General features: G+C 42.8%; 1 protein-coding gene and 1 long non-coding RNA gene across 2 annotated transcripts in view; both read right to left on the minus strand.

The window, feature by feature from the left end:
• Window positions 1-24857, minus strand: part of LOC121629920 (multidrug resistance-associated protein 1-like) — a 155894-nt gene that overhangs the window by 84183 nt on the left and 46854 nt on the right. Inside the window, exons 7-14 of the mRNA XM_041969847.1 lie at window positions 24037-24098; window positions 12170-12301; window positions 11252-11488; window positions 7600-7777; window positions 7355-7516; window positions 3366-3458; window positions 3085-3288; window positions 1343-1489 (exon numbers count right to left, since the gene is read on the minus strand). Of these exons, the coding sequence (XP_041825781.1) occupies window positions 1343-1489; window positions 3085-3288; window positions 3366-3458; window positions 7355-7516; window positions 7600-7777; window positions 11252-11488; window positions 12170-12301; window positions 24037-24098 (1215 nt within the window). The remainder of the gene's footprint in view (window positions 1-1342; window positions 1490-3084; window positions 3289-3365; window positions 3459-7354; window positions 7517-7599; window positions 7778-11251; window positions 11489-12169; window positions 12302-24036; window positions 24099-24857) is intronic.
• Window positions 12176-21741, minus strand: LOC121630002. Its single transcript, XR_006008463.1, has 3 exons — window positions 21727-21741; window positions 15715-15776; window positions 12176-12301 (listed from the first exon to the last, which is right to left on the minus strand). It is a non-coding gene; the product is annotated as an uncharacterized LOC121630002 (long non-coding RNA).

Raw genomic sequence — 24857 nt, forward strand, 5'->3', positions numbered from 1 at the left:
TTTTTACTGACCACGCCCACACAGATCAGATTGTCACACCTGGGCAGGTAACGCTTCAGATCAGGAAGTAAAAATACAAATTCAAAGATCCCTTCACAAAACAATAAAACAAAACATGAACGCAAGTTAACAAAGCATATAATAATTGAGAGCACTTGTCGACAGTTTCTCTGATAGTAATTGTAGCTGCCATGTAAACAAACACCTGGAAAAACTGGAGAAAAATCTGCTCACCCTTCAGCCTAGCATTGCTATGGGGTACTGTTTTTCTTCACCCAACCTCTTTTCATAAGAATTTCCTCCACCTCTTCCCACAGTGAAATTTTTTGCAGTACACGTGCTCTCGGTTGTGGTTTGAGAGGGGCGGGGCTTGGTGACGGAGCGTTCCTGGGTCTGCCTTTGTGATTGAGCTACACGAGCCCATGAAAAAGGAAGGGGAACTGTGTTGTTCTATTGAACTTTTTTTCCTTTTTTTCTTCTATTGCAACACACATCTATCGAATGATATCTATTGTTATTAAATATTCACCCAGCCCTACTCCTAACCTTGCACAGAGGAAGGGCTGGAAAACACACTGCCTTCTTTAACAGCTCCTTTGGTTTCACCAGAAAGCTTCTTGGACAGAGACGCAATGAACGCTCTGACACTAGTGTCGATCATTTTCTCGTTTCCCTCATCAATCATCTGGGAATACTGGATCTTCCTGCTGCTGCAGTAAGTCAGACTATGGAAGCCTGCCTGGAACCAGTCTGGATTAAATAAGGCTGAATTGGTTAGTGGAACGACTGCAGGTTGAAGTATGAGATGAAGCTGGTTGTAGTCTGATTTTTTTTTTTTTTCTTTTTTTCTTTTTGGTTCATCTCCCATTAGTGAAAGAAACTTTCATGGAATACCCCTGAGGTTGTATAGCAGCAGTTTAAATAAGAAAAAATTCATGGCATGTATATGGTGGCTGAGTCTGTCGTATGTCATGAAAGGTTCATTTTAAATTTATCCCACAGAACAGATGCTGCTCTACAACCAGATTTTTTCTAACCTCCACCCAATCAGGCTCCACTGACACTCTTAAACAGCGTCGAAAACATTTTCCAACTTCATCCTCTCCTCGTGTTGACCTAACCCCTTTTACAACAAACAGAATTTCAATTTATCTGAACAAGCTTACTGATTTAAAAAAAAAAAAAAAAACTGGCTCCAAAGTTCAGATTTCAAACTAAACTTTTCAGTAACAACGAATTAAAAAAGGTTTATTGTTTGAGCAGTAATCTGTGAAAACTGTCCACATCAATTTGTAACCCATCTCATGTTCAGAACAAAGGTGTCTGATTGGTTGGGACTTGCCTGCATGGTGGTGCTCATTGCGAATGGGAGTTGGCTCAGAGGACTTTTCAGAATGTTGATCAGAGCCACAGATACAAAAATTTTCTGAGCATCTAGAACATTCTGCTCATCAATCAAAACGTAGACTGCAAACACGGACAAGGCAATCTGCAATGACAAAAGAAGAGAGAAAGAAAATGTACTGAGTTTGTCATAATTTCTAGGATTTGAGGCTGCAAGAGGTCAGCCACAGCACAGTACCTACAGAGAGTAAGGCAGGTCCTGAAGAGTCAGATGAGTGGAAAGAACAAGTCTGATCCATCAATTTATTGTCCTGTCAATCATCAGATACCCAAATGGTGTAGAAGCCTGGCTAAGCAGGAGATGGAAGCTACTGATATTTAAAAATTTTACCCCAAACCCAGCACCCAGAAGCTGAACACTGGGTGGAGGGAGGGAGGCTTAGGGTGATGAACGTCACCATCCAGAAAGGAACAACAAAGATCTAGGAGAATATCAGGGTGGACCCCAGGGATGAACTTGAAAACCAGCATGGAAGAGGAAGAGGGGGAATGATAAACCTCTATGTGGTGTGTTTCACCACCACACTGAAGACGTGGCTGACATCAAGAAGTCCCATCGGTAATTGGAGAAGTCTAGTTTTAGCGCTTTAAAGTTCTTCCATCAGTCTGTCAGGTCATCTAGCCTTGTCTGGTCTGGGTTGCCACCTCTTCGCTCCCTCAAGCAGAAATCTGAGTTTATAAGTTAAAAAGTGACCCGTGCAGAGTGTGGTTGTGATCAATCAATCAAATTTTATTTATAAAACTCTTTGTGTGCTGTTATAGAGCACTTTACAGCAACCACAGTTGGTCAAAGTGCTGGACACAGAGCAAAGCAATAGAAATCTTCTACACCTAAATGATGCATATTATTTCGTCTCACAAGTAACATCATTCTCAAGTGTCAATGCTGACCTGAATAAACAGCTCTTCAGTCTGGCTTTAGCATCAGTAGCAGGTCCTTAATGGAGTGTAGTACTGGGAACAGATCCATAACCGAGTGTAGTACCGAGAACAGATCTATAACCGAGTGTAGTACCGGGAACAGATCTATAACCGAGTGTAGTACCGGGAACAGATCTATAACCGAGTGTAGTACCGGGAACAGATCCATAACCGAGTGTAGTACCGGGAACAGATCTATAACCGAGTGAAGTACCGGGAACAGATCTAAAACCGAGTGTAGTACCGGGAACAGATCTATAACCGAGTGTAGTACCGGGAACAGATCTATAACCGAGTGTAGTACCGGGAACAGATCCATAACCGAGTGTAGTGCCGGGAACAGATCTATAACCGAGTGTAGTACCGGGAGCAGATCCATAACCGAGTGTAGTACCGGGAACAGATCTATAACTGAGTGTAGTACCGGGAACAGATCCATAACCGAGTGTAGTACAGGGAACAGATCTATAACCGAGTGTAGTACCGGGAGCAGATCCATAACCGAGTGTAGTACCGGGAACAGATCCATAACCGAGTGAAGTGCCTGGAACAGATCCATAACCGAGTGTAGTCCTGGGAGCAGATCTATAACCGAGTGTAGTACCGGGAACAGATCTATAACCGAGTGTAGTACCGGGAACAGATCCATAACCGAGTGTAGTGCCAGGAACAGATCCATAACCGAGTGTAGTACCGGGAGCAGATCTATAACCGAGTGTAGTACCGGGAGCAGATTCATAAATGAGAGTAGTCACTCACCAGGAAGGAGGAAGAGTTAAAGGAAGCTAGAGAGATGGAGTAAAGGATCTGTGAGGTCTTTAGGGCATCAAGTTCTCCATCTCTCAAAGTGTTGACTCTTCGCAGGAAAGCTTCTTCCCACGAGTAGAACTTGAGGATCTTCACTCCACCTAAAATCTCATTCATCAGTCTGATGCGACTGTCAGTGAACTTCATCTGAACCTCCTGTTGTGGCAGAAAGGAAAGGACGAGTCAGAACATCCAGTGTTAATTGACGACTCAAAGACAAACTGTTTGCTCACCTGAAGCTTGCTTCGGATTTTAGCGATGAACCCGTTCAAAGGAAATATTAGAACCACGGCAGCGAGGCCAGCAAGAGCAGGGGGGCCGAGAAGCTGCCAACCAATCAGATCAATCAGTTTAAACAACAAGGAAACAAGGTGTGCGACTGCTTTGTTTAGGATTAACAAAAGTTTATAAAGATAATAAATATAATTTAAAACATCATTTATTCATGACAATAAAAATAAAATCTCTGTATGTTGGGCCTTTAAAATAAACTTAATTACAACCAGAAGTATTAAGTGTCTGACTGTAGGAAGTAAAAAAAAAAGGTGATGGAACAGCTTTGATTGTTCAACAATCAATATCGGCACAAATAATTTAATTGAAAAACTATTCTTTATTTGAGCATCATTCATTTGGTTTTAACAACCCGCCTGTTTTATCCAGTAACATTTATAGACCACCAAACCTGCCTTCCTGTTTTGTTAAAGAGTTTTCTGAGTTCTTATGAACCGCAGACGTTAAATACAACAAGATTTTAATACCTGGTGATTTTAACCTTCACATTTATAAAAGTAGTGATCCCTGCCTATGCCAACACAGCCTACTCACAACAGAGGACACACCCTGGACCCGGTCCTCCTAACCTATGGTCTGTCCACTAGTGAGTCCCTGGACCTGGTCCTAACCTATGGTCTGTCCATAGGTTAAAACAAAATTAACAGTCCATCATCAAATTTTACATGAACAACAACAACTCAAAATCTACAATAAAACACAAACTGGCCAGAATGCTTAACTTCTCCAACCTCATCACAGATAAAAAAAAAAAAAAAATTCCTTTTTAAAACCATCGATCTTTGAACAAACACAGATTTAACCCAGTCCTCCATGCCCGCATCAGATGCTGCATGCGAGGACTTTGCAGATCACTTCAGAAGATCAATGTTATCAGATCCAGTCTTTTATCTCAACGACATGTTGATTTTAACAGACTTGAAGCTTTGTTTTTACCTGAGGAAACCCTTGAGAGTTTGTTTTGGTTGAGGCAAAAATGCTTGGTCGACTTTTCTCCCAACTAAACCAACAACCTGCCTTTTAGACCCAATTCCCACATAACTTTTAAAAACATTTTATGGTTTCTTTGATCCTGAGCATTTAAACATAGTAAACTAGTCTCTTCAGACGGGTGTCTTGCCTGCTGCCTGTAAAACTGGGGTGGTGAGGCCCCTTCTGAAGAAGAGTCATTTAGATCTAGACATTCTTGATAACTACTGACCTGTATCCAACTTACCGTTTTTAAGTGAAATGACAGTAAAAAAAAAAATGTTTTTATTCAACTACATGAGTTTTTGCATAAACACAAGATTTTAGAAAAATATCAATCTGGTTTTAGGACAAACCACAGTACCGAGACACAGTTTCAAAGATTGTTAATGACCTTAGACTTAATTTAGACTCACAGAAACTTTCTGTTCTGGTTCTACTGGATCTTAGGCTATGTTCAGACTACAGGGCATAATGCTCAATTCAGATTTTTTTTTTGGAAAAATCCGATATTTTGGAGTCTGTTCACGTTTCAGTTAAATGCGACTTGTATGTGATCTCCTGTATGAACCTTATGCGCACCACAAGTGTCCCGCATGCGTAGAAGACACGAGAACGTTGCAGTGGGTTTGCGTGACGTCTTCATGTTTGCGGTAACAGCGGAGCGTATGTTGCAGTTTTAAAGGTATTGTCCAACCGTAACCAGCACATTTTCAATGGCCTCGTTTTAGGGAGGAGATTACAAAAGAGGAGATCCAGATTTGTGCCATGGCAACGCAACAGCAACGTCTGTACAGAGAAACGTGGGTACGGAGTCGCAGCCAGGAGTGGTGGATAGTCATGTGACCCTTTACAGATAAGGAGTTTATAAACAATGTTGTATATGATGTGTAGGTCGGATTAATGCCACCTGGCCGTTGTCATGGCCTGCCCTGCTACACTCCTCAGCACTCACTCTCAATCATTCTCACCTGTTCGAGCCAGTCACTCTCCGGACTCCAAATCATTCACACCTGCTTTCAGGCCGCCTTTAATACATTAGATCACCAGATTTTATTAGACTCAAAAGTCTGGTGGGCCTCTCAGGTACTGTTCTTACATGGTTTTACTCCTAACTCACAGATCGCCAATTTTTTGTAAGTATGGATACATGCTCCTCAAGAATCCATGAAGTCAAATGTGGGGTTCCCTATGGATCAGTTTTAGGCCCACTTCTATTTAATCTGTCCATGTTACCTCTTGGGGACATCATCAGGAGATACGGCATTGATATCCATAGCTATGCTGATGATACACAGCTTTACATCACTGAGTCTCCTGATGACCTGGAGCCAGTTAACGTCCTTTTAAATGGGATTTTACTTCTTACAGCTCAACCAGGACAAAACTGAACTTTTAATTATCAGTCCCGAGGGCAAGAGAGAGATCATTTTACCTAAATTACAACATATTCAGTGTGGGAGAAATCTGGGTGTTCTTTTTGACTCTGAGCTGGATTTTATTCCACACATCAGAAATATAACAAAAACTGGATTTTATCATCATAAAATCATCACCAGAGTAGTCATATTTTCTCTCTCTGCCAGCAGCGAGGTGCTGATGCTTTTATTTCTAGATTAGATTATTGTAACGCCCTGCTCTCTGGTCTCTAACCTACAGCCACTCCAGAACTCGACGGCACAAGTTCTGACGTGGTCCAGAGGGAACACATTATACCAGCTTTAAAATTGCTGCATTGGCTCCTCATGCATTTCAGGATGATTTTTAGTTTCTTTTAGTCTTTTAGTCTGTGAGACAGGGATGCTTGTATGTTGTGTCCTGTGGTGACTCGCCTCTCAGTTTAAATTACACTTAGACATCAAAACACCAACACAACACACAAACAACTTCTGGGGGGCGTGTCATATGGTGCATGGAGGGTGGGAGTGGGGGGCAGTGCTCCAGTTTTACTTGCAAAAAACACATTCACCACAAACAGTCATGAGCGGGGAGGAGGAGGAGGACAATGGGGACACCTCACACCACTCTTCCCCGAGGCACCGCCGGGGGCTGGTAGGGGAGGTGGTTGCCCTGGGGGCCGGAAACCGGGGTGGCTGCACTGATGAGGGGCTGCTGATCTTGGGGGATGCCCGGTCGGCCGCATCTGGGTGGGAGGTGATGGGGGGTGGCTGGGGATGGCGGTGAGGGTTGGATCTGGGGCACGCCATTCTCTGGTCCGCCGGGGATGTCTCCCACAGGGCATGGTGGGAGAGAGGAGGGGCTGGGGAGTGAGAGTGGAAGGGTTGTATGCTGTGTGAGTGTTTATATTGTGTGGGTGGGGGTGAGGAGGCATGTATGTGATGGATGAGCGGGAGTGTGCAAGGATATAGGTGTGTGCATGTGTTTCTGTGTGTGGTTGGGGAGGGGTTAAGTGCACTTGTGGGGGGGACCTGGGCGGGCCTGGGGGGGGTCAGGGGGTGGTGGGTCTGGGCTCTGCCGCTGTCCCCATTCTCTCATTCCCCGTTAGGCATGTGGGTGGGGTGGGGACCTTCTGGGTACAGCCTGGTCTGATCCTGATTTGAATAATTTCAGCCTGGTCTCAACCTGGTTTGAACCGTTTCAACCCAGTCTGAACCTGGTTTGAACCGTTTGAACCTGGTCTGAACCTGGTTTGAACCGTTTCAGCCTGGTTTGAACCTGGTTTGAATCATTTCAAACTGAACATGGCAAACAGTGCAAACCTGCCAACAGTAGAAATGGCTACTCCATCTTCAGATTACATTGTAAATTGTCTTGAAATGATTCTGTTCTGAATACAGAAATAACACTTAACTAAACTGAACATTTAAGTTTACTGAAAGCGTTCAAGTTAGATGTTAAACTAAGATGTCGCTAAGATTAGACCTTTGAACTACAAATCAGAAATATGGATGTCATTCAGGATATTTACTATGATGATGTCATTCGTCTATTTGTTTACCTGCCACAGGAAGTAGAAGCATAGCGCAATTTCGAGCGGAGCAATCCAGACACTGTTGAAATAAACCACAAAGTCCATCAGCTTCTGAGTGTCAGCTGACACCAGATTAATAATTTCTCCCAAATTGCATTGCAGCCGCGTCGTGTTGCTCATCACCAGGCTCTGAGGATTCAAACAGAAAACTTTATTAACTTCACTGATTATCAACATTCAAGCGTTGTTCGTACATGTTTGTGAGCCGCAACCTTCCTGTAGACGAGGCCCATGATGGCCGTCTTCAGCCTCATTCCCACAGTGAAGCAGTGAAACATGTACTGATGATGGAGGACGGACTGCAGGCAGGACAGCAGGAAGAGCAGCGAGGCGAACAGGAAGCCTTTCCACAACGCAGCATCTTTGTCCCGCATAAAGCCCAGCAATGCACTGACAACACAAACAAACGAAAAGTAAACAAGTGTCGACGAGCAGACAAACCACAGAGGTTGTGTTTTTGTGAAATTACTAAAAACATTTTACGTCAAAATTTTCAGAAGCTTCTACAAACTTTTTTTTTTTATCACTGTTGAGTAATTTGAGGTGAAACACAGAAGGTTAGTATCTCACTCTCCAACTCTGTCCAAACAGGTTCAATAAAACATGACGCATTCTGTTGTTTCACAGATTTCAGGAAACTCAGATCTAAACACAGAGATGGTGTTTCACCAGTGTTTTGGGGACATGGTGAATGCTGGCAACTGTTATTCAGTGCGTTAATGTAGCTGTTGACACACCTGAGCAGCAGAGAGAAGGACATGCCTGCAGCAGGTGAGGTGCATCATTATTCAAATTTAAAGTTTATAGTTTTTTTTTTGTTGTTGTTTGTTTTTACCAGTGTCTGTTACGCACCCGAGTGTTTCTTTCTGTCTTTCTTATCGTTTTATTCCTTATTATATATATATATATATATATATATATATATATATATATATATATATATATACATATATATATATATATATATATATATATATACATATATATATATATGTATATATATGTATATATATATATCCTATTGAATATTTTGAACTCTAGCATGGCACTTGCACGTCGTCTTGTTTATTCAAGAGAGGAACTTTTTGTATTAAAGACTAATGTCGGAATGCAGCACAACGTACCGACAGAGCTGAGGAGGAAGTACAGAGGCTGCAAGTCAGGATCTAAGCTAAAGGCTGCTCGACGACGTTTTAAGCCAGTGATCCCCTCTGTACTAATGGCGAACGTTAACTCACTACCTAACAAGATGGACGAGCTGTTGGCACTGAACAATCAACGGAATTATCTTGCATGCAGCTTATACATCTTCACAGAGACATGGCTCACTGATGCGAAACCGGATGCTAACGTGGATCTACCAGGTTTCACTGCTGTGAGAGCTGACAGAGACATGAACGCCTGCGGTAAGAGCAGAGGTGGGGGGCTCATCATATATGTGAACAAACGTTGGTGTTGCCCAGGACATGTCTCAGTGAAAAAGGAACTGTGTTGCCAGGACTTGGAACTGTTGGCCATTAGTCTGCGGCCATATTACTTGCCGAGGGAGCTTAGTCACGTGATTGTGCTCTGATTTGGGTATTTTAATCATGCTTCCCTGGACTCTACCTTGGCCTCCTTCTACCAGGCTGTAGACTGTCCCACAAGGAACAACAGAACAATAGACCTGCTGTACTCCAATGTGAAGGATGCCTACAGAGCCACCCCCACCCCCCACTTGGAAAGTCTGACCACAACCTGGTTCACCTACAGCCACAGTACACCCCCCTGGTCAAAAGGATGTCTAAAACCACAAGCTCGATCAGGAAGTGGTCACCTGAGGCAGAGGATGCTCTGAGAGACTGCTTTGACATCACTGACTGGGATGTACTGCTGAGACAACATGGTGAGGACATAGAGGAGCAGACTCACTGTCTGACGGACTACATCAACTTCTCGCTGGACGTAGTCTCCCTCAATAAGACTGTCCGTTGTTATCCAAATAACAAACCTTGGATAACACAAGATGTCAAAGCTGCCCTCAACAGGAAGAAGGTGGCTTTCATGAACCATGACAGGGAGGCAATGCAATTAGCACAGCGGGAGGTGAAACAATGCCTGAAGGTGGCGAGGGACACCTACAGAAGAAAAACCGCCCTGGTGAGCGGAACGATTACAGACCGGTGGCACTTACATCCCAGCTAATGAAGACGATGGAGCGGCTCATCCTCAATCTCCTCAAGCCCCAAGTGCAACAGGCCCAGGACCCCCTACAGTTTGCCTATTGCGCAGGTGTGGGTGTGGAGGATGCTATTCTCTACCTCCTACACCGTGTCCAAGTACATCTGGATAAGGGGAGGGGCACAGTGAGGATCCTCTTCTTGGATTTTTCAAGTGCCTTCAACACAATCCAGCCCCTGATGCTTCTGGACAAACTGAGGGAGATGCAGGTGGACCCCTGCTTGGTGTCCTGGATTGGTAACTACCTCACAGAGAGACCGCAGTACGTCAGGCTAAAGGACACCACATCTGACACTGTTATTAGCAGCACAGGAGCACCCCAGGGAACTGTGCTGGCCCCCCTCCTCTTCACACTCTACACCTCAGACTTCTGTTACAACTCAGAGCTGTGTCACATCCAGAAGTTTGCAGATGACACAGCCATCGTGGGGTGTATCAGGGATGATGGAGAGGATGAGTACAGGAATCTGGTCAGTGACTTTGTCACCTGGAGTCAGATGAACCATCTCCAGCTTAACACCTCAAAGACTAAGGAGCTGGTTACTGACTTCAGGAAGTCCAGCCCACAACCACGTCCAGTGACCATCAGGGACGACAAGGTGGAGATTGTAGACAACTACAGGTACCTCGGGTTGTGGCTGGATAACAAGCTGGACTGGACATGCTGTACAGATCACCTGTACAAGAAGGGCCAAAGCCGTCTGTTCTTCCTGCGAAGACTGGGATCTTTTAACATCTGCAGGAAACTCCAGTGGATGTTCCATCAGTCTGTGGTGGCTAGTATGCTTTTTTATGCTGTTGTCTGCTGGGGGGGTAACATGACAAAAAGGTGTGCTAACAGGCTGGAAAAACTCATCAGGCGGGCGGGCTCTGTGGTTGGCATGAAGCTGGACTCCCTGGTGACAGTGGCAGAGAGGAGAACACTAAAAAAAACTACTGGCTATTGTGAATGATGCCAGTCACCCTCTGCACACTGTCATCAGTGCACAGAGAAGCCTGACCAGTAACAGGCTGCTCCTCCCCAAGAGTAGGACCAACCGGCTCAGAGACTCCTTTGTCCCCCAAGCCATCAAACTGGACAACTCTGCATTAGGCAGGAGGGGGAGAAGGAGGGGGGAGAGGGAGGTGTGCAGTCCGCCTGATACAACACATGCACAATAACCCATACAAACAGTTGCAATAACTTATACGTGCAATAGTGAACTGGGAATCTTTACTACCTCTACTGTGTGCAATGCTTGTTTATATTGTTTTATTTAACTTATCTTATTGTTATTTATTGCATTCTATTTGTGCTTTTCTTGCACCTGTTTTGCTTTGTACCTGTATATATTGTGTCTTGTGCTTGTCCTGCTTTACTGTTGGTGTTGTATTGCTGCTGGTACCCAAATTTCCCTGAGGACTCTCCAAAGGGATTAATAAATATTTCTATTCTATTCTATTCTATTCTAATAACAGTGATCTGTTGACTCAGCAGTTATTGCTTCTCTGTCAGTGCATCTCTGGTGTTAAGCTGACAAAGATTTTTTCTATTCATCCCAGAGTTCAGATTGTCTCACAGCTGTTTAAATAAAGTTTCTTTTTAACTTTGACGGACCACAAACATAAATGAACAGAGGACGTGACAATGATTCTCTGACATACCTGAGCACCTGAGGCACAGCGAACATGAAGGCATCATGGAAGAGGAGGCACAGCGTTCCACACAGGAAGTACAGTCCGAAGCTCCGCCCCAAAGCATGCAAGAGAAAGAGGTCACAGTCCCGCCTCTTCCTGTGTTTCCTCAGCAGCTGTGTTTTCTCTGTTTTCACAGCTGGATTGCCAGACCAGGACTGAAAAAAGGACAGGGACCAGGACTCGAACCAGGACCCAGACTTTGATCTGCAGGGAAAAAAAAAAAAAGAGGTGATGACATCTCGTGGTTTGGATCTGTCCTGAATCCCCCCAACCCCAAATCATGCACATGTAGTGTCTACTGTTATGTCTTAATTTTTGTTTCATGATATTCTCAATTTGTTTCCTGTAGGTGCTCCAGGTGATTGTCTGCTTCATGTTCTCAGAGTCTGAGGGTGTTTTGTGTTAAGTTTCTTTACAGCTGTCTCCTTTTTCTTCACCCCTTCCCATGTTCCACCCAGTCCAGCGTTAATGTACAATTTAATCAAAATAAAGAACAATAGTCAAGTATGAAGAGGAGCCTCATATCCAGAGGAGTTTCCTTCATTTTCACAAACCTCCTCATGGCTCATCTGTTTCACTCAACACCACAGCCATTATTCTAATATAATGTGGGTGGGGTCTTACTGACTTACGCAGCACATTTCCTGTTCCCTGAGCTCTTTCACAATTAAGAAACACAGGTAAACAGACTTTTATTTGGAAACAAATGTTCACTATTGTACAAACAGGTGAGTGACCTTCACCACAAACAGCATATAAGCCAGGAATCGGTCCACCGTCATGGCAAGTTGGTGGATGACTGCCCATCCGCCTAAGTTACAGCTCCACAAAAATGTTTGTATTAATTTAGTGTAAACTTGTTAAAGACAAAAAAAAGTGTCCTACGTCAGGTGTTTATATTTCTGCTGCTTCCAGAACCTCTCCAAGCCAGTCATGATCCGGATTGATGTGTCCTGGTCCCGCAAAGTCCACAGATCTGCAGCTTGTAGAGGGTGGCGATAACCTTGAATCACCAAACTGAGGGAAGAAAAAAAGGGTTCTAATTATTTCAGAATGTTTTTAAAATGATCAGGTTGTTTCCTTCCTTAAAAAATGGTGACGTCAATGGTTCAGTCCACTCTCATGTTGGCCGGTGACATTATTCAAGTTAAACGTTAGCGGTCGGCGTGATATCAGACGTAAACTGGTTTAACGTTAGCGTACGGCATGAGATCAGACATAAATAAACTGGTTAAATGCTAGCAGCCAGAGTCAGATCAGACATAAATTAACCGGTTTAACGTTAGCGGCCGGTGTGATATCAGATATAAATAAACCGGTTTAAAGTTGGCGGTCGACGTGAGATCAGTCCCTAATAAATTGGATTAAAGTTGGCGACCGGAGTGAGATCAGACATAAACTGGTTCAACATAAGGAGTCGGTGTGAGATAACACTTAAATAAACCGGTTTAACGTTAGCAGCTAGCATGAGATCAGAGTTAAACTGGTTTAACGTTAGCGGCTAGCATGAGATAAGATTTTTAAAAAACGGTTTAAAGTAAGCAACCACTGTGAGATCAGACTTAAACCAGTTTAACATCAGCAGCCAGCGTCAGCTCAGACTTGATTAAACCGGTTTAACGCTAGCGGTGAGCTTCAGCTCAGACTTGAATAAACCGGTTTAACGTTAGCAGCTGGCGTGAGATCAGACGTAAATAAACAGATTTAACGTTAGTGGCGGGTGTGAGATCAGACTTAAATAAACTGGTTTAAGGTTAGCAGCCAGTGTGACATTAGATATAAATAAACCGGTTTAACATCTGCGACGGGCGTGAGATCAGATTTAAATAAACTGGATTAAAGTCAGCAACCAACGTGACAGACATAAATAAACCGGTTTAACATTAACGGTCGGCATGAGATCAGACGTAAGAAAACCGGTTTAACGTTAGCAGCACGTGTGCAATATCAGACGTAAATAAACCGGTTTAAAGTCAGCAACCGATGTGACATTAGACATAAATAAACCGGTTTAACGTTAGCAGCCAGTGTGAGATCAGACTTAAATGAACCGGTTTAAGGTTGGCAGCAAGCATGAGATCAGAGTAACACTGGTTTAACGTTAGCGGCCGGCGTGAGATCAGACTTAAATAAACCGGATTAAAGTCAGTGATCAGTGTGAGATCAGATTTAATCCTGTTTAATGTTAGCGGCCGGTGTGAGATCAGTCCCTAATAAACTGGATTAAAGTCAGCGACGGGCATGAGATAAGACTTAAATAAACCGGTTTAAAGTCAGCAACCAACGTGACAGACATAAATAAACCGGTTTAACATTAACGGTCGGCATGAGATCAGACGTAAGAAAACCGGTTAAACGTTAGCAGCACGTGTGCAATATCAGACGTAAATAAACCGGTTTAAAGTCAGCAACCGATGTGACATTAGACATAAATAAACCGGTTTAACATTAGCAGCCGGCGTGAGAGCAGACTTAAACTGGATTAAAGTCAGCGACCGGCGTGAGATCTGACTTAAATAATCCGGATTAAAGTCATTGACCAGTGTGAGATCAGATTTAATCCTGTTTAATATTAGCGGTCAGCGTGAGATCAGCCTTAAACCAGGTGAAAGTCAGCAACCAACGTGAGATCAGACTTAAACCGGTTTAACATTAGCAGCCGGCTTGAGATCAGACTTAAATAAACCGGTTTAAAGTCAGCAATCAACGTGACATTAGATATGAATAAACCGTCTTAACATTTGCGGTTGGCGTGAGATCAGTCCCTAATAAACTGGATTAAAGTCAGTGACAGGCGTGAGATCAGACTTAAATAAACCGGATTAAAGTCAGTGACCAGTGTGAGATCAGATTTATTCCAGTTTAATGTTAGTGGCCGGCGTGAGACCAGACTTAAACTGGTTTAATGTGAGCAGCCGGCGCGAGATCAGACCTGAATAAACTGGTTTAAAGTAAGCAATCGACGTGAGATCAGACTTAAACCAGTTTAACATAACCTGCCGGTGTGAGATCAGTCTTTTAAAAAAACCGGTTTCAAGTAAGCAACCAACGTGAGATCAGACTTAAACCGGTTTAACGCTAGCAGCCGGTGTGAAATCAGACTTAAATATACCGGTTTAACATTAGCAACTGGCATGACATGAAACTTAAACCGGTTTAACGTTAGCGGCCGGCGTGAGATCAGACTTAAACAGGTTTGACGTTAGCGGCCGGTGTGAAATCAGACTTAAATATATCGGTTTAACGTTAGCAGCCGGCATGACATGAAACTTAAACCGGTTTAACGTTAGCGGCCGGCGTGAGATCAGACTTAAACCAGTTTAACATAACCTGCCGGTGTGAGATCAGTCTTTTAAAAAAAACGGTTTCAAGTAAGCAACCAACGTGAGATCAGACTTAAACAGGTTTGACGTTAGCGGCCGGTGTGAAATCAGACTTAAATATACCGGTTTAACGTTAGCAGCCGGCATGACATGAAACTTAAACCGGTTTAACGTTAGCGGCCGGCGTGAGATCAGACTTAAACCGGTTTGACATTAGCGGCCGGTGTGAAATCAGACTTAAATATACCGGTTTAACATTAGCGTCCGGTGTGAAATCAGACTTAAATATATCGGTTTAACGTTAGCAGCCGGCATGACATGAAACTTAAACCGATTTAACGTTAGCGGCCGGCGTGAGTTCAGACTTAAACCGGTTTGACGTTAGCGGCTGGCAAAATATCAGACTTAAATAAACCGGTTTAACGTTAGCAGCGAGCGTGAGATCAGAGTTAAACTGGTTTAACGTTAGCAGCCGGCATGACAGACATAAATAAACCAGTCTAACATCTGTGTGATCAGACTTAAAAAAACAGGTTAACCTTTGCGGTCGGTGTGAGATCAGAGTTGAACCGGTTTAACATTAAGGGCCGTCGTGAGATCAGACCAGAGTAAACCAGTTTAATGCTAGCGGCCAGCTTCAGCTCAGACTTGAATAAACCGGTTTAACGTTAGCTGCCGGCGTGACATGAAACTTATACTGGTTTGGTGTTAGTGGCAGGCAAGATATCAGACTTAAATAAACCGGTTTAACGTTAGCAGCGAGTGTGAGATCAGAGTGAAACTGGTTTAACATTAAGGGCCGGCGTGAGATCAGACCAGAGTAAACCGCTTTAACGTTAGTGGCTGACGTGAGATCGGACGTAATTAAACAGGTTTAACGTTGGCGGTCGGCATGAGATCAGACTTAAATAAACCAGTTTAACATTAGCAACCAGCTTGAACTCAGACTTGAATAAACCAGTTTAACGTTAGCAGCCAGCTTCAGCTCAGACTTGAATAAACCGGTTTAACAACACTCTTCTTTATCAACACTGATATAGACCTTCAACACCTTCATGTGTCTTGGCTTTTCTACCGTTATAGGAAACGTGAGTCCAACTGTTTTACCTTCTGAACCAAAAGAAGAAAAACCTGGAAAGAAAAGAAGCGTCTTCCTCTGGACAGGAATTCTGATGAAAAGAAAATACAAACGACAACAAAAAAGTAAATGGACGAATAAAATTTCCTAATGTTATATGAAAGATTTTAAGTATAATGAATCCATGTTGATGTGACCTGGATGAAGGGGTGTTGTGACCTGGATGGAGATTTTAATGTGACCTGGATGAAGATGTGATGTGACCTGGATGAAGGTGTGAGGTGACCTGGAGGAAGGTTTTAATGTGACCTGGATGAAGATGTGATGTGAACTGGATGAAGGTGTGATTTTACCTGGATGAAGGTTTTAATGTGAACTGGATGAAGGTGTGATGTTATCTGGATGAAGGTGTGATGGGACCTGGATGAAGGTGGGATGTTATCTGGACAAAGGTTTAAATGTGACCTGGATGAAGGTTTTAATGTGACCTGGACGAAGGTTTAAATATGACCTGGACGAAGGTTTTAATGTGACCTGGATGAAGGTTTTAATGTGACCTTGATAAAGGTGCGATGTGACCTGGATAAAGGTGTGACGTGACCTGAATGAAGATGTGATGTGACCTGGATGAAGATGTGATGTGACCTGGATGAAGGTGTGATATGACCTGGATGAAGGTGGAATGTGACCTGGATGAAGGTTTTAATGTGACCTGGATGAAGGTTTTAATGTGGCCTGGATGAAGGTGTGATTTTACCTGGATGAAGGTGTGATGTGACCTGGATGAAGGTGGGATGTGACCTGGATGAAGGTTTTAATGTGACCTTTATGAAGGTTTGATATTACCTGGATGAAGGTGTGATGTGACCTGGATGAAGGTGTGATGTTACTTGGATGAAGGTGTGATGTGACCTGGATGAAGGTGTGATGTGACCTGGACGAAGGTTTTAATGTGACCTGGATGAAGGTGAGATGTTACCTGGATGAAGGTGTGATGTGACCTGGATGAAGGTGTGATGTGACCTGGACGAAGGTTTTAATGTGACCTGGATGAAGGTGAGATGTTACCTGGATGAAGATGTGATGTTACCTGGATGAAGGTGTGATGTGACCTGGATGAAGGTTTTAATGTGACCAGGATAAAGATGTTATGTGACCTGGAGGAAGGTGTGATGTGACCTAGACCTTCTGCTTCCTGCTTTGCTGCCGTGCGGACGCTTCCTGCTTTGCTCTCCTTTCTGCTTGCATTTTTCTTCTTTTTTTCTTCTTTTTTCTTATCTTTACCGGCAAGAAATTTAGGAACAAGGACTCCTGGTCACTTATAAATCACTGGAACGAATATATTTTTTGATAAATTTAGTTGATTTCAATCGGAGAACTAGTGGAATAATGTCTCCTAACCCTGCAGTATCAGTGAGCTGCACTGAGTGTGAGCAACTTTCTTTGAGGATAACACAGCTGGAGAAGAGGATTGAAACACTGCAAGACATTCGTGTGAATGAAGAATTTATTGACTCTGTAGTAGCTTCTGTACAAGCTACTGAGTTGTCAAATGGATTGAGTCACATCTTCATACGCGAAGGCATGTCGAATGTGGAGCCTCCCGCTACAGACCTGGCTGATACACTTCCCTGGATGTGTTCAAATGACATTGGAATAGCTGAGGAAAATCCCAAACCGGACCATCAGACTGATCTCTCCTTCTGGAACACTGTTGGTGCCAGACCAAAGTCATCAACCCCGGCCAGAACCTGGTCTGATGTTGTTCGTCGCAGAGGTAAATCCAGCAGGAAATTTAAAGCTCCAGCACTCACTCCACCATCTGAAGTCTCACTGCATAATAAATATGATGTGTTGAGTCATATTAAAATGAATGATGATGAATGTAATGCAAGGATTTATCAAAATTCAAGAAATAGCCCTAAAACTCAGCCCAGGGCTAACCAAACCAGGAGGAGAGGCCAAAATCCCACAAACAGGAGGACTAGAGAAGCTATCGGCACCTCCACACAAAAACAAATAGACACAATTCTGATTGGGGACTCCATAACAGCATGTCAGGATGGCAAAGACGGAAAATCTAACACTTTTTGATACATCAGTCAGGGAACTGACAGAGATGTTTAGACCACTCTGTCTTCACATCCAGATGGTATGAAGATTATTGTCCACACAGGGTCTTTTGATATTCTGAGGAGGAAAATTGGCTCTGAGATCCTGAAAAAAGACTTTTCTCTGCTGTTGGAGAGACTGTGTCAGTTGGGAGCACACCATGTTTACATTTCAGGACCCATTCCTACAGCGGGTAAAGGAATTGAACTTTTCAGTAGGCTTCTTGGCCTGAACACATGGTTATCAAACGCATGTATCACCCATGGGATAAAGTTCATTGATAACTTCAATATCTTTTGGAACTGTAAGGAGCGATTCAGACCTGATGGTGTGCATCCAAATCTAACTGGATGCAGATTACTTGGTGCACACTTGCGTCATGCTGTTGGGACGGCAAACCCAAACATGAGTGTACAGATAAGAGCGAAGGACACAGCAGAGAAGCGATCAACTGCCAGCTCTCCCCCCTCACCAGACCCTCTTCTCCACATCACCCAAGGTCTTAAAAGGATGTCTCTATCCAGGTCTGAACCCCAGCGACCACCATCTACCAAGAAATACAGGGCTCCCCCCCCTCCCCCTCCTCATCCTCCTATTAGATCATCTGTCCTGACCGAGCAGGGCATGGGAGGAGGTTCCCAGAGCAGCAGAATTCACAACAAAGATAACATGCCATGATGCGTTCAGGGTCCTTGCTGTAGTTTTGCTACTACTGACAGCTGTTCTGAGATCAAGCCTGGACCCAGTAGGATTCCTGTGTTAGTTAGTAAAATAAGGAATCGAACACGGTCAGCTTGTGGGGTGAATCGATCTAATCTGTTAACTGTACCTTGTATAACTCAGAATACAACAGAGACCAGTGTAAACTTCATAAAGCTAGCTGTACTAAATGTTAGATCTCTGTCCAACAAGTCACTGTTAGTTAATGACTTCATCATTTCTCACAGTTTAGATTTTCTTTTTCTGACAGAAACATGGTTAACAGAAGACACAAGTGCTACAGTTCTTAATGAAACAGCACCCCCTCATTTTAGTTTCATGAATAAATGTCGAAACGGGAGGAAAGGGGGAGGAGAAGCTGCCTTATTTAAAGATTCATTCCAGTGTAAAGAAATGTCATTTGGTGATTTTACTTCTTTTGAATATCTTAGTTTTATTTTAAGGGGCATTCCTAAAATCCTATTTCTAATCATCTACAGACGTCCAGGACACTGTGTAAATTTTATTGATGAATTTTCTGAATTATTGTCGGTTATCTCTACTGATTTTAACCATTTCATCTTAACTGGGGATTTTAACATTCACATAGATAACATGACGGATGGTAATGTCAAGGAATTTTGTTCCATATTGGACATGTTTGGTTTGTGGCAACATGTTAAACAACCGACCCACATTCGAGGTCACATTCTGGACCTGGTTATTTCAAAGGGTGTTGATATTTCTTCTGTTGCGGTCACTGACTTGGCCTTGTCTGACCATTTTTGTATTTTGTTTGATTTACTGATCACTCAGAATGTTCAACCAACCTGCTTCTCCGTTAGGAAGAGGTACATTAATGAAAGAACAAGTGCTAAGTTTGTGGAGGCCATAGCTATGTTACCAACAACCAGTGCAGAGTCAGTTGATAGACTCCTGGATAATTTCAATCTGAAAATCTTGAATGTAATGGATGCTGTTGCACCGATAAGAATCAAGAGCAACTTGAGCAAACAGAAAACACCATGGAGAAACACCACTGTGGTTACCAGCCTAAAAAGAGAATGCAGAAAAACTGAGCGGAAATGGCGGAAAAATAAACTTCAAATTTACTATGAGCTGTACAAACAAAGCCTGTGTAACTATAACAATGAGCTGTGCAAGGCCAGAGAGCTGCATTTATCTGGAATGATTAACAGGAATGTCAACAATTCTCGCACTCTGTTCGCTATGATTGAAAAACTTACAAATCCTCCTAAACAGATAAGCCCAGAGCTCCTTTCCACTGAGAAATGCAACCAATTTGCAAACTTTTTTAGCCAAAAAATTAAAACAATTAGGCAAAATATTAATTCCACACAGTCAAACAAGAAAATTAGTCTGTGTCTAAAACCCGGAAATAATTCTGATGTCATGTCACAATTTAAAATGGTGAATTTAAAAGTCCTACAAGAAACAGTTTGGCATTTGAAATCAACAACATGCACTCTGGACATGATACCATCCGACTTTTTAAAAACAGTTTTTACCTCAGTAGAAAGTGATCTCCTACTGATAGTTAACAGCTCGCTGGCATCAGGCATTTTTCCCAAGTCACTAAAGATAGCTGCTATTAATCCTCCTAAAGAAAAGGACTCTAGACGCCTCTATAATGAACAACTATAGACCTGTCTCTAACCTCTCTTTTATTTCCAAGATTATTGAAAAAGTTGTATTTCACCAGCTTCATGACTTTTTAAATGAAAGTGGAAATCTTGATAAATTTCAGTCCGGCTTCCGACCTCATCACAGCACTGAAACAGCTCTGGTCAAAGTGTTAAATGACATTAGGTTGAATACCGATTCTGGTCAAGTATCAGTCCTGGTTCTGTTGGATCTCAGTGCTGCGTTTGATACTGTAGATCACAGAATCCTGTTGCACAGGCTGGAAAACTGGGTTGGACTTTCTGGAGCGGTCCTTAACTGGTTCAGGTCCTATTTAGAAGGCCGGAGTTATTTTGTTACGATCGGCAGCTATGAATCCGAGCGAGTGGCCATGACTTGTGGAGTCCCCCAGGGGTCAGTCCTTGGACCTCTTCTGTTCAACTTGTATATGCTCCCTTTGGGTAAAATATTACAAAACTATAGCATTAGTTATCAAAGTTATGCAGATGATACACAACTTTATGTGTCTCTGTCACCAGATGACTGCAGTCCAATAGACTTAATGTGTCAGTGTCTGGAGCAAATAAACACCTGGATGAGGGAGAATTTCCTACAATTAAATGAAGACAAAACTGAGATTATTCTGTTTGGTAGCAAAGAGAAGAGGGTCAGCATTGGCAAACACCTGGAGACTCGGGCTCTTAAAATTACCAACCAAGTTCGTAACCTGGGAGTGTTGATAGACTCAGATCTGACTTTCAGCAGCCATATCAAAGCTGTCACTAAGACAGCTTTTTACCAGCTCAGAAACATCAACAGAATTAAAAGTTTAGTCTCCCAGAAAGACCAAGAGAAACTCATCCATGCATTCATCTCCAGTAGACTGGATTACTGTAATGGTCTTTTAACAGGACTTCCTAAAAAGAGCATTAAACATCTGCAGCTCATCCAGAACGCTGCTGCTAGAGTTTTAACCAGGACTAAGAGATCTGAACACATCACACCAGTTTTGAAATCTTTACACTGGCTTCCAGTCAGTCATAGAATAGATTTTAAAACCCTTCTGCTTGTTTACAAATCCCAGAATTGTTTAGGCCCAGAATACATCTGTGATATGTTCAGAGAATATAAACCTAGCAGAGCTCTTAGATCCAAAGACTCTGGTCAACTAGTCCAGGCCAGAGTCCAGACTAAACATGGAGAAGCAGCATTTAGCTGTTATGCTGCAAACAAATGGAACAAACTGCCAGTGGAGATTAAACTTTCCCCAAATGTAGACATTTTTAAATCCAGGTTAAAAACTTTTCTTTTCTCATGCGCCTATGCATGAAATCTGCACGGTAACTTTTTTTTAACTTATCTTGCTTTTAATCATTTTAATGTAATTTATTATTTTATTGTGATTATGTGTTGATTATGTGTTGATGCCTTTTACTATTCTAAATATCTGTAATGTTTTTGTTTTATGTAAAGCACTTTGAATTGTCCTGTACATGAAATGTGCTATACAAATAAACTGCCTTGCCTTGCCTTGCCTTGCCTAGATCAAGGTTTTTATATGACCTTGATGAAAGTTTCAATGTGACCTGGATGAAGGTGCGATGTGACCTGGATGAAGGTGTGATATGACCTGGATGAAGGTTTTAATGTGACCTGGACGAATGTTTTAATGTGACCTGGATGAAGGTGTGATATTACCTGGATGAAGGTTTGTTATTACCTGGATGAAGCTGTGATGTGACCTGGATGAAGGTTTTAATGTGACCTGGATGAAGGTGGGATGTGACCTGGATGAAGGTTTGATATTACCTGGATGAAGGTGTGATGTGACCTGGATGAAGGTGTGATGTGACCTGGATGAAGGTGTGAGGTTACTTGGATGAAGGTGTGATGTGACCTGGATGAAGGTGTGATGTGACCTGGATGAAGGTGTGATGTGACCTGGATGAAGGTGTGATATGACCTGGATGAAGGTTTTAATGTGACCTGGAGGAAGGTTTTAATGTGACCTGGATGAAGGTGTAATATTACCTGGATGAAGGTTTGTTATTACCTGGATGAAGGTGTGATGTGACCTGGATGAAGGTTTTAATGCGACCTGGATGAAGGTTTGATATTACCTGGATGAAGGTGTGATGTGACCTGGATGAAGGTGTGATGTGACCTGGATGAAGGTGTGATGTGACCTGGATGAAGGTGTGATGTGACCTGGATGAAGGTTTTAATGTGACCTGGATGAAGGTGTGATGTTACCTGGATGAAGGTGAGATGTTACCTGGATGAAGATGTGATGTTACCTGGATGAAGGTGTGATGTGACCTGGATGAAGGTTTTAATGTGACCAGGATAAAGATGTTATGTGACCTGGAGGAAGGTGTGATGTGACCTAGATCAAGGTTTTTATATGACCTGGATGAAAGTTTCAATGTGACCTGGATGACGGTGTGATGTGACCTGGATGGAGGTGCGATGTGACCTGGATGAAGGTGTGATATGACCTGGATGAAGGTTTTAATGTGACCTGGATGAAGGTGTGATATTACCTGGATGAAGGTTTGTTATTACCTGGATGAAGCTGTGATGTGACCTGGATGAAGGTTTTAATGTGACCTGGATGAAGGTGGGATGTGACCTGGATGAAGATGTGATGTGACCTGGATGAAGTTGTGATATGACCTGGATGAAGGTTTTAATGTGACCTGGACGAAGGTTTTAATGTGACCTGGATGAAGTTTTGATATTACCTGGATGAAGGTGTGATGTGACCTGGATGAAGGTTTTAATGTGACCAGGATAAAGATGTTATGTGACCTGGATGAAGGTGTGATGTTATCTGGATGAAGGTGTGATATGACCTGGATGAAGGTGGAATGTGACCTGGATGAAGGTTTTAATGTGACCTGGATGAAGGTTTTAATGTGGCCTGGATGAAGGTGTGATTTTACCTGGATGAAGGTGTGATGTGACCTGGATGAAGGTGGGATGTGACCTGGATGAAGCTTTTAATGTGACCTTTATGAAGGTTTGATATTACCTGGATGAAGGTGTGATGTGACCTGGATGAAGGTGTGATGTTACTTGGATGAAGGTGTGATGTGACCTGGATGAAGGTGTGATGTGACCTGGATGACGGTGTGATGTTACTTGGATGAAGGTGTGATGTGACCTGGATGAAGGTGTGATGTGACCTGGATGAAGGTTTTAATGTGACCTGGATGAAGGTTTTAATGTGACCTGGATGAACTGGTTTAACGTTAGCAGCCGGCATGACAGACATAAATAAACCAGTCTAACATCTGTGTGATCAGACTTAAAAAAACAGGTTAACCTTTGCGGTCGGTGTGAGATCAGAGTTGAACCGGTTTAACATTAAGGGCCGTCGTGAGATCAGACCAGAGTAAACCGGTTTAATGCTAGCGGCCAGCTTCAGCTCAGACTTGAATAAACCGGTTTAACGTTAGCTGCCGGCGTGACATGAAACTTATACTGGTTTGGTGTTAGTGGCAGGCAAGATATCAGACTTAAATAAACCGGTTTAACGTTAGCAGCGAGCGTGAGATCAGAGTGAAACTGGTTTAAAATTAAGGGCCGGCGTGAGATCAGACCAGAGTAAACCGCTTTAACGTTAGTGGCTGACGTGAGATCGGACGTAATTAAACAGGTTTAACGTTGGCGGTCGGCATGAGATCAGACTTAAATAAACCAGTTTAACATTAGCAACCAGCTTGAACTCAGACTTGAATAAACCAGTTTAACGTTAGCAGCCAGCTTCAGCTCAGACTTGAATAAACCGGTTTAACAACACTCTTCTTTATCAACACTGATATAGACCTTCAACACCTTCATGTGTCTTGGCTTTTCTACCGTTATAGGAAACGTGAGTCCAACTGTTTTACCTTCTGAACCAAAAGAAGAAAAACCTGGAAAGAAAAGAAGCGTCTTCCTCTGGACAGGAATTCTGATGAAAAGAAAATACAAACGACAACAAAAAAGTAAATGGACGAATAAAATTTCCTAATGTTATATGAAAGATTTTAAGTATAATGAATCCATGTTGATGTGACCTGGATGAAGGGGTGGTGTGACCTGGATGGAGATTTTAATGTGACCTGGATGAAGATGTGATGTGACCTGGATGAAGGTGTGATGTCACATTGAGGAAGGTTTGATATTACCTGGATGAAGATGTGATGTGAACTGGATGAAGGTGTGATTTTACCTGGATGAAGGTTTTAATGTGAACTGGATGAAGGTTTTAATGTGACCTGGATGAAGGTGTGATGTTATCTGGATGAAGGTGTGATGGGACCTGGATGAAGGTGGGATGTTATCTGGACGAAGGTTTAAATGTGACCTGGATGAAGGTTTTAATGTGACCTGGACGAAGGTTTAAATATGACCTGGACGAAGGTTTAAATATGACCTGGATGAAGGTTTTAATGTGACCTGGACGAAGGTTTAAATATGACCTGGATGAAGGTTTTAATGTGACCTTTATGAAGGTTTGATATTACCTGGATGAAGATGTGATGTGACCTGGATGAAGGCGTGATGTTACCTGGATGAAGGTGGCATGTGACCTGGATGAAGGTTTTAATGTGACCTTTATGAAGGTTTGATATTACCTGGATGAAGGTGTGATATGACCTGGATGAAGGTTTTAATGTGAACTGGATGAAGGTTTTAATGTGACCTGGATGAAGGTTTGATATTACCT

Source organism: Melanotaenia boesemani, chromosome 19 (assembly GCF_017639745.1).
Source record: "Melanotaenia boesemani isolate fMelBoe1 chromosome 19, fMelBoe1.pri, whole genome shotgun sequence".
NCBI classification, from domain to species: domain Eukaryota; kingdom Metazoa; phylum Chordata; class Actinopteri; order Atheriniformes; family Melanotaeniidae; genus Melanotaenia; species Melanotaenia boesemani.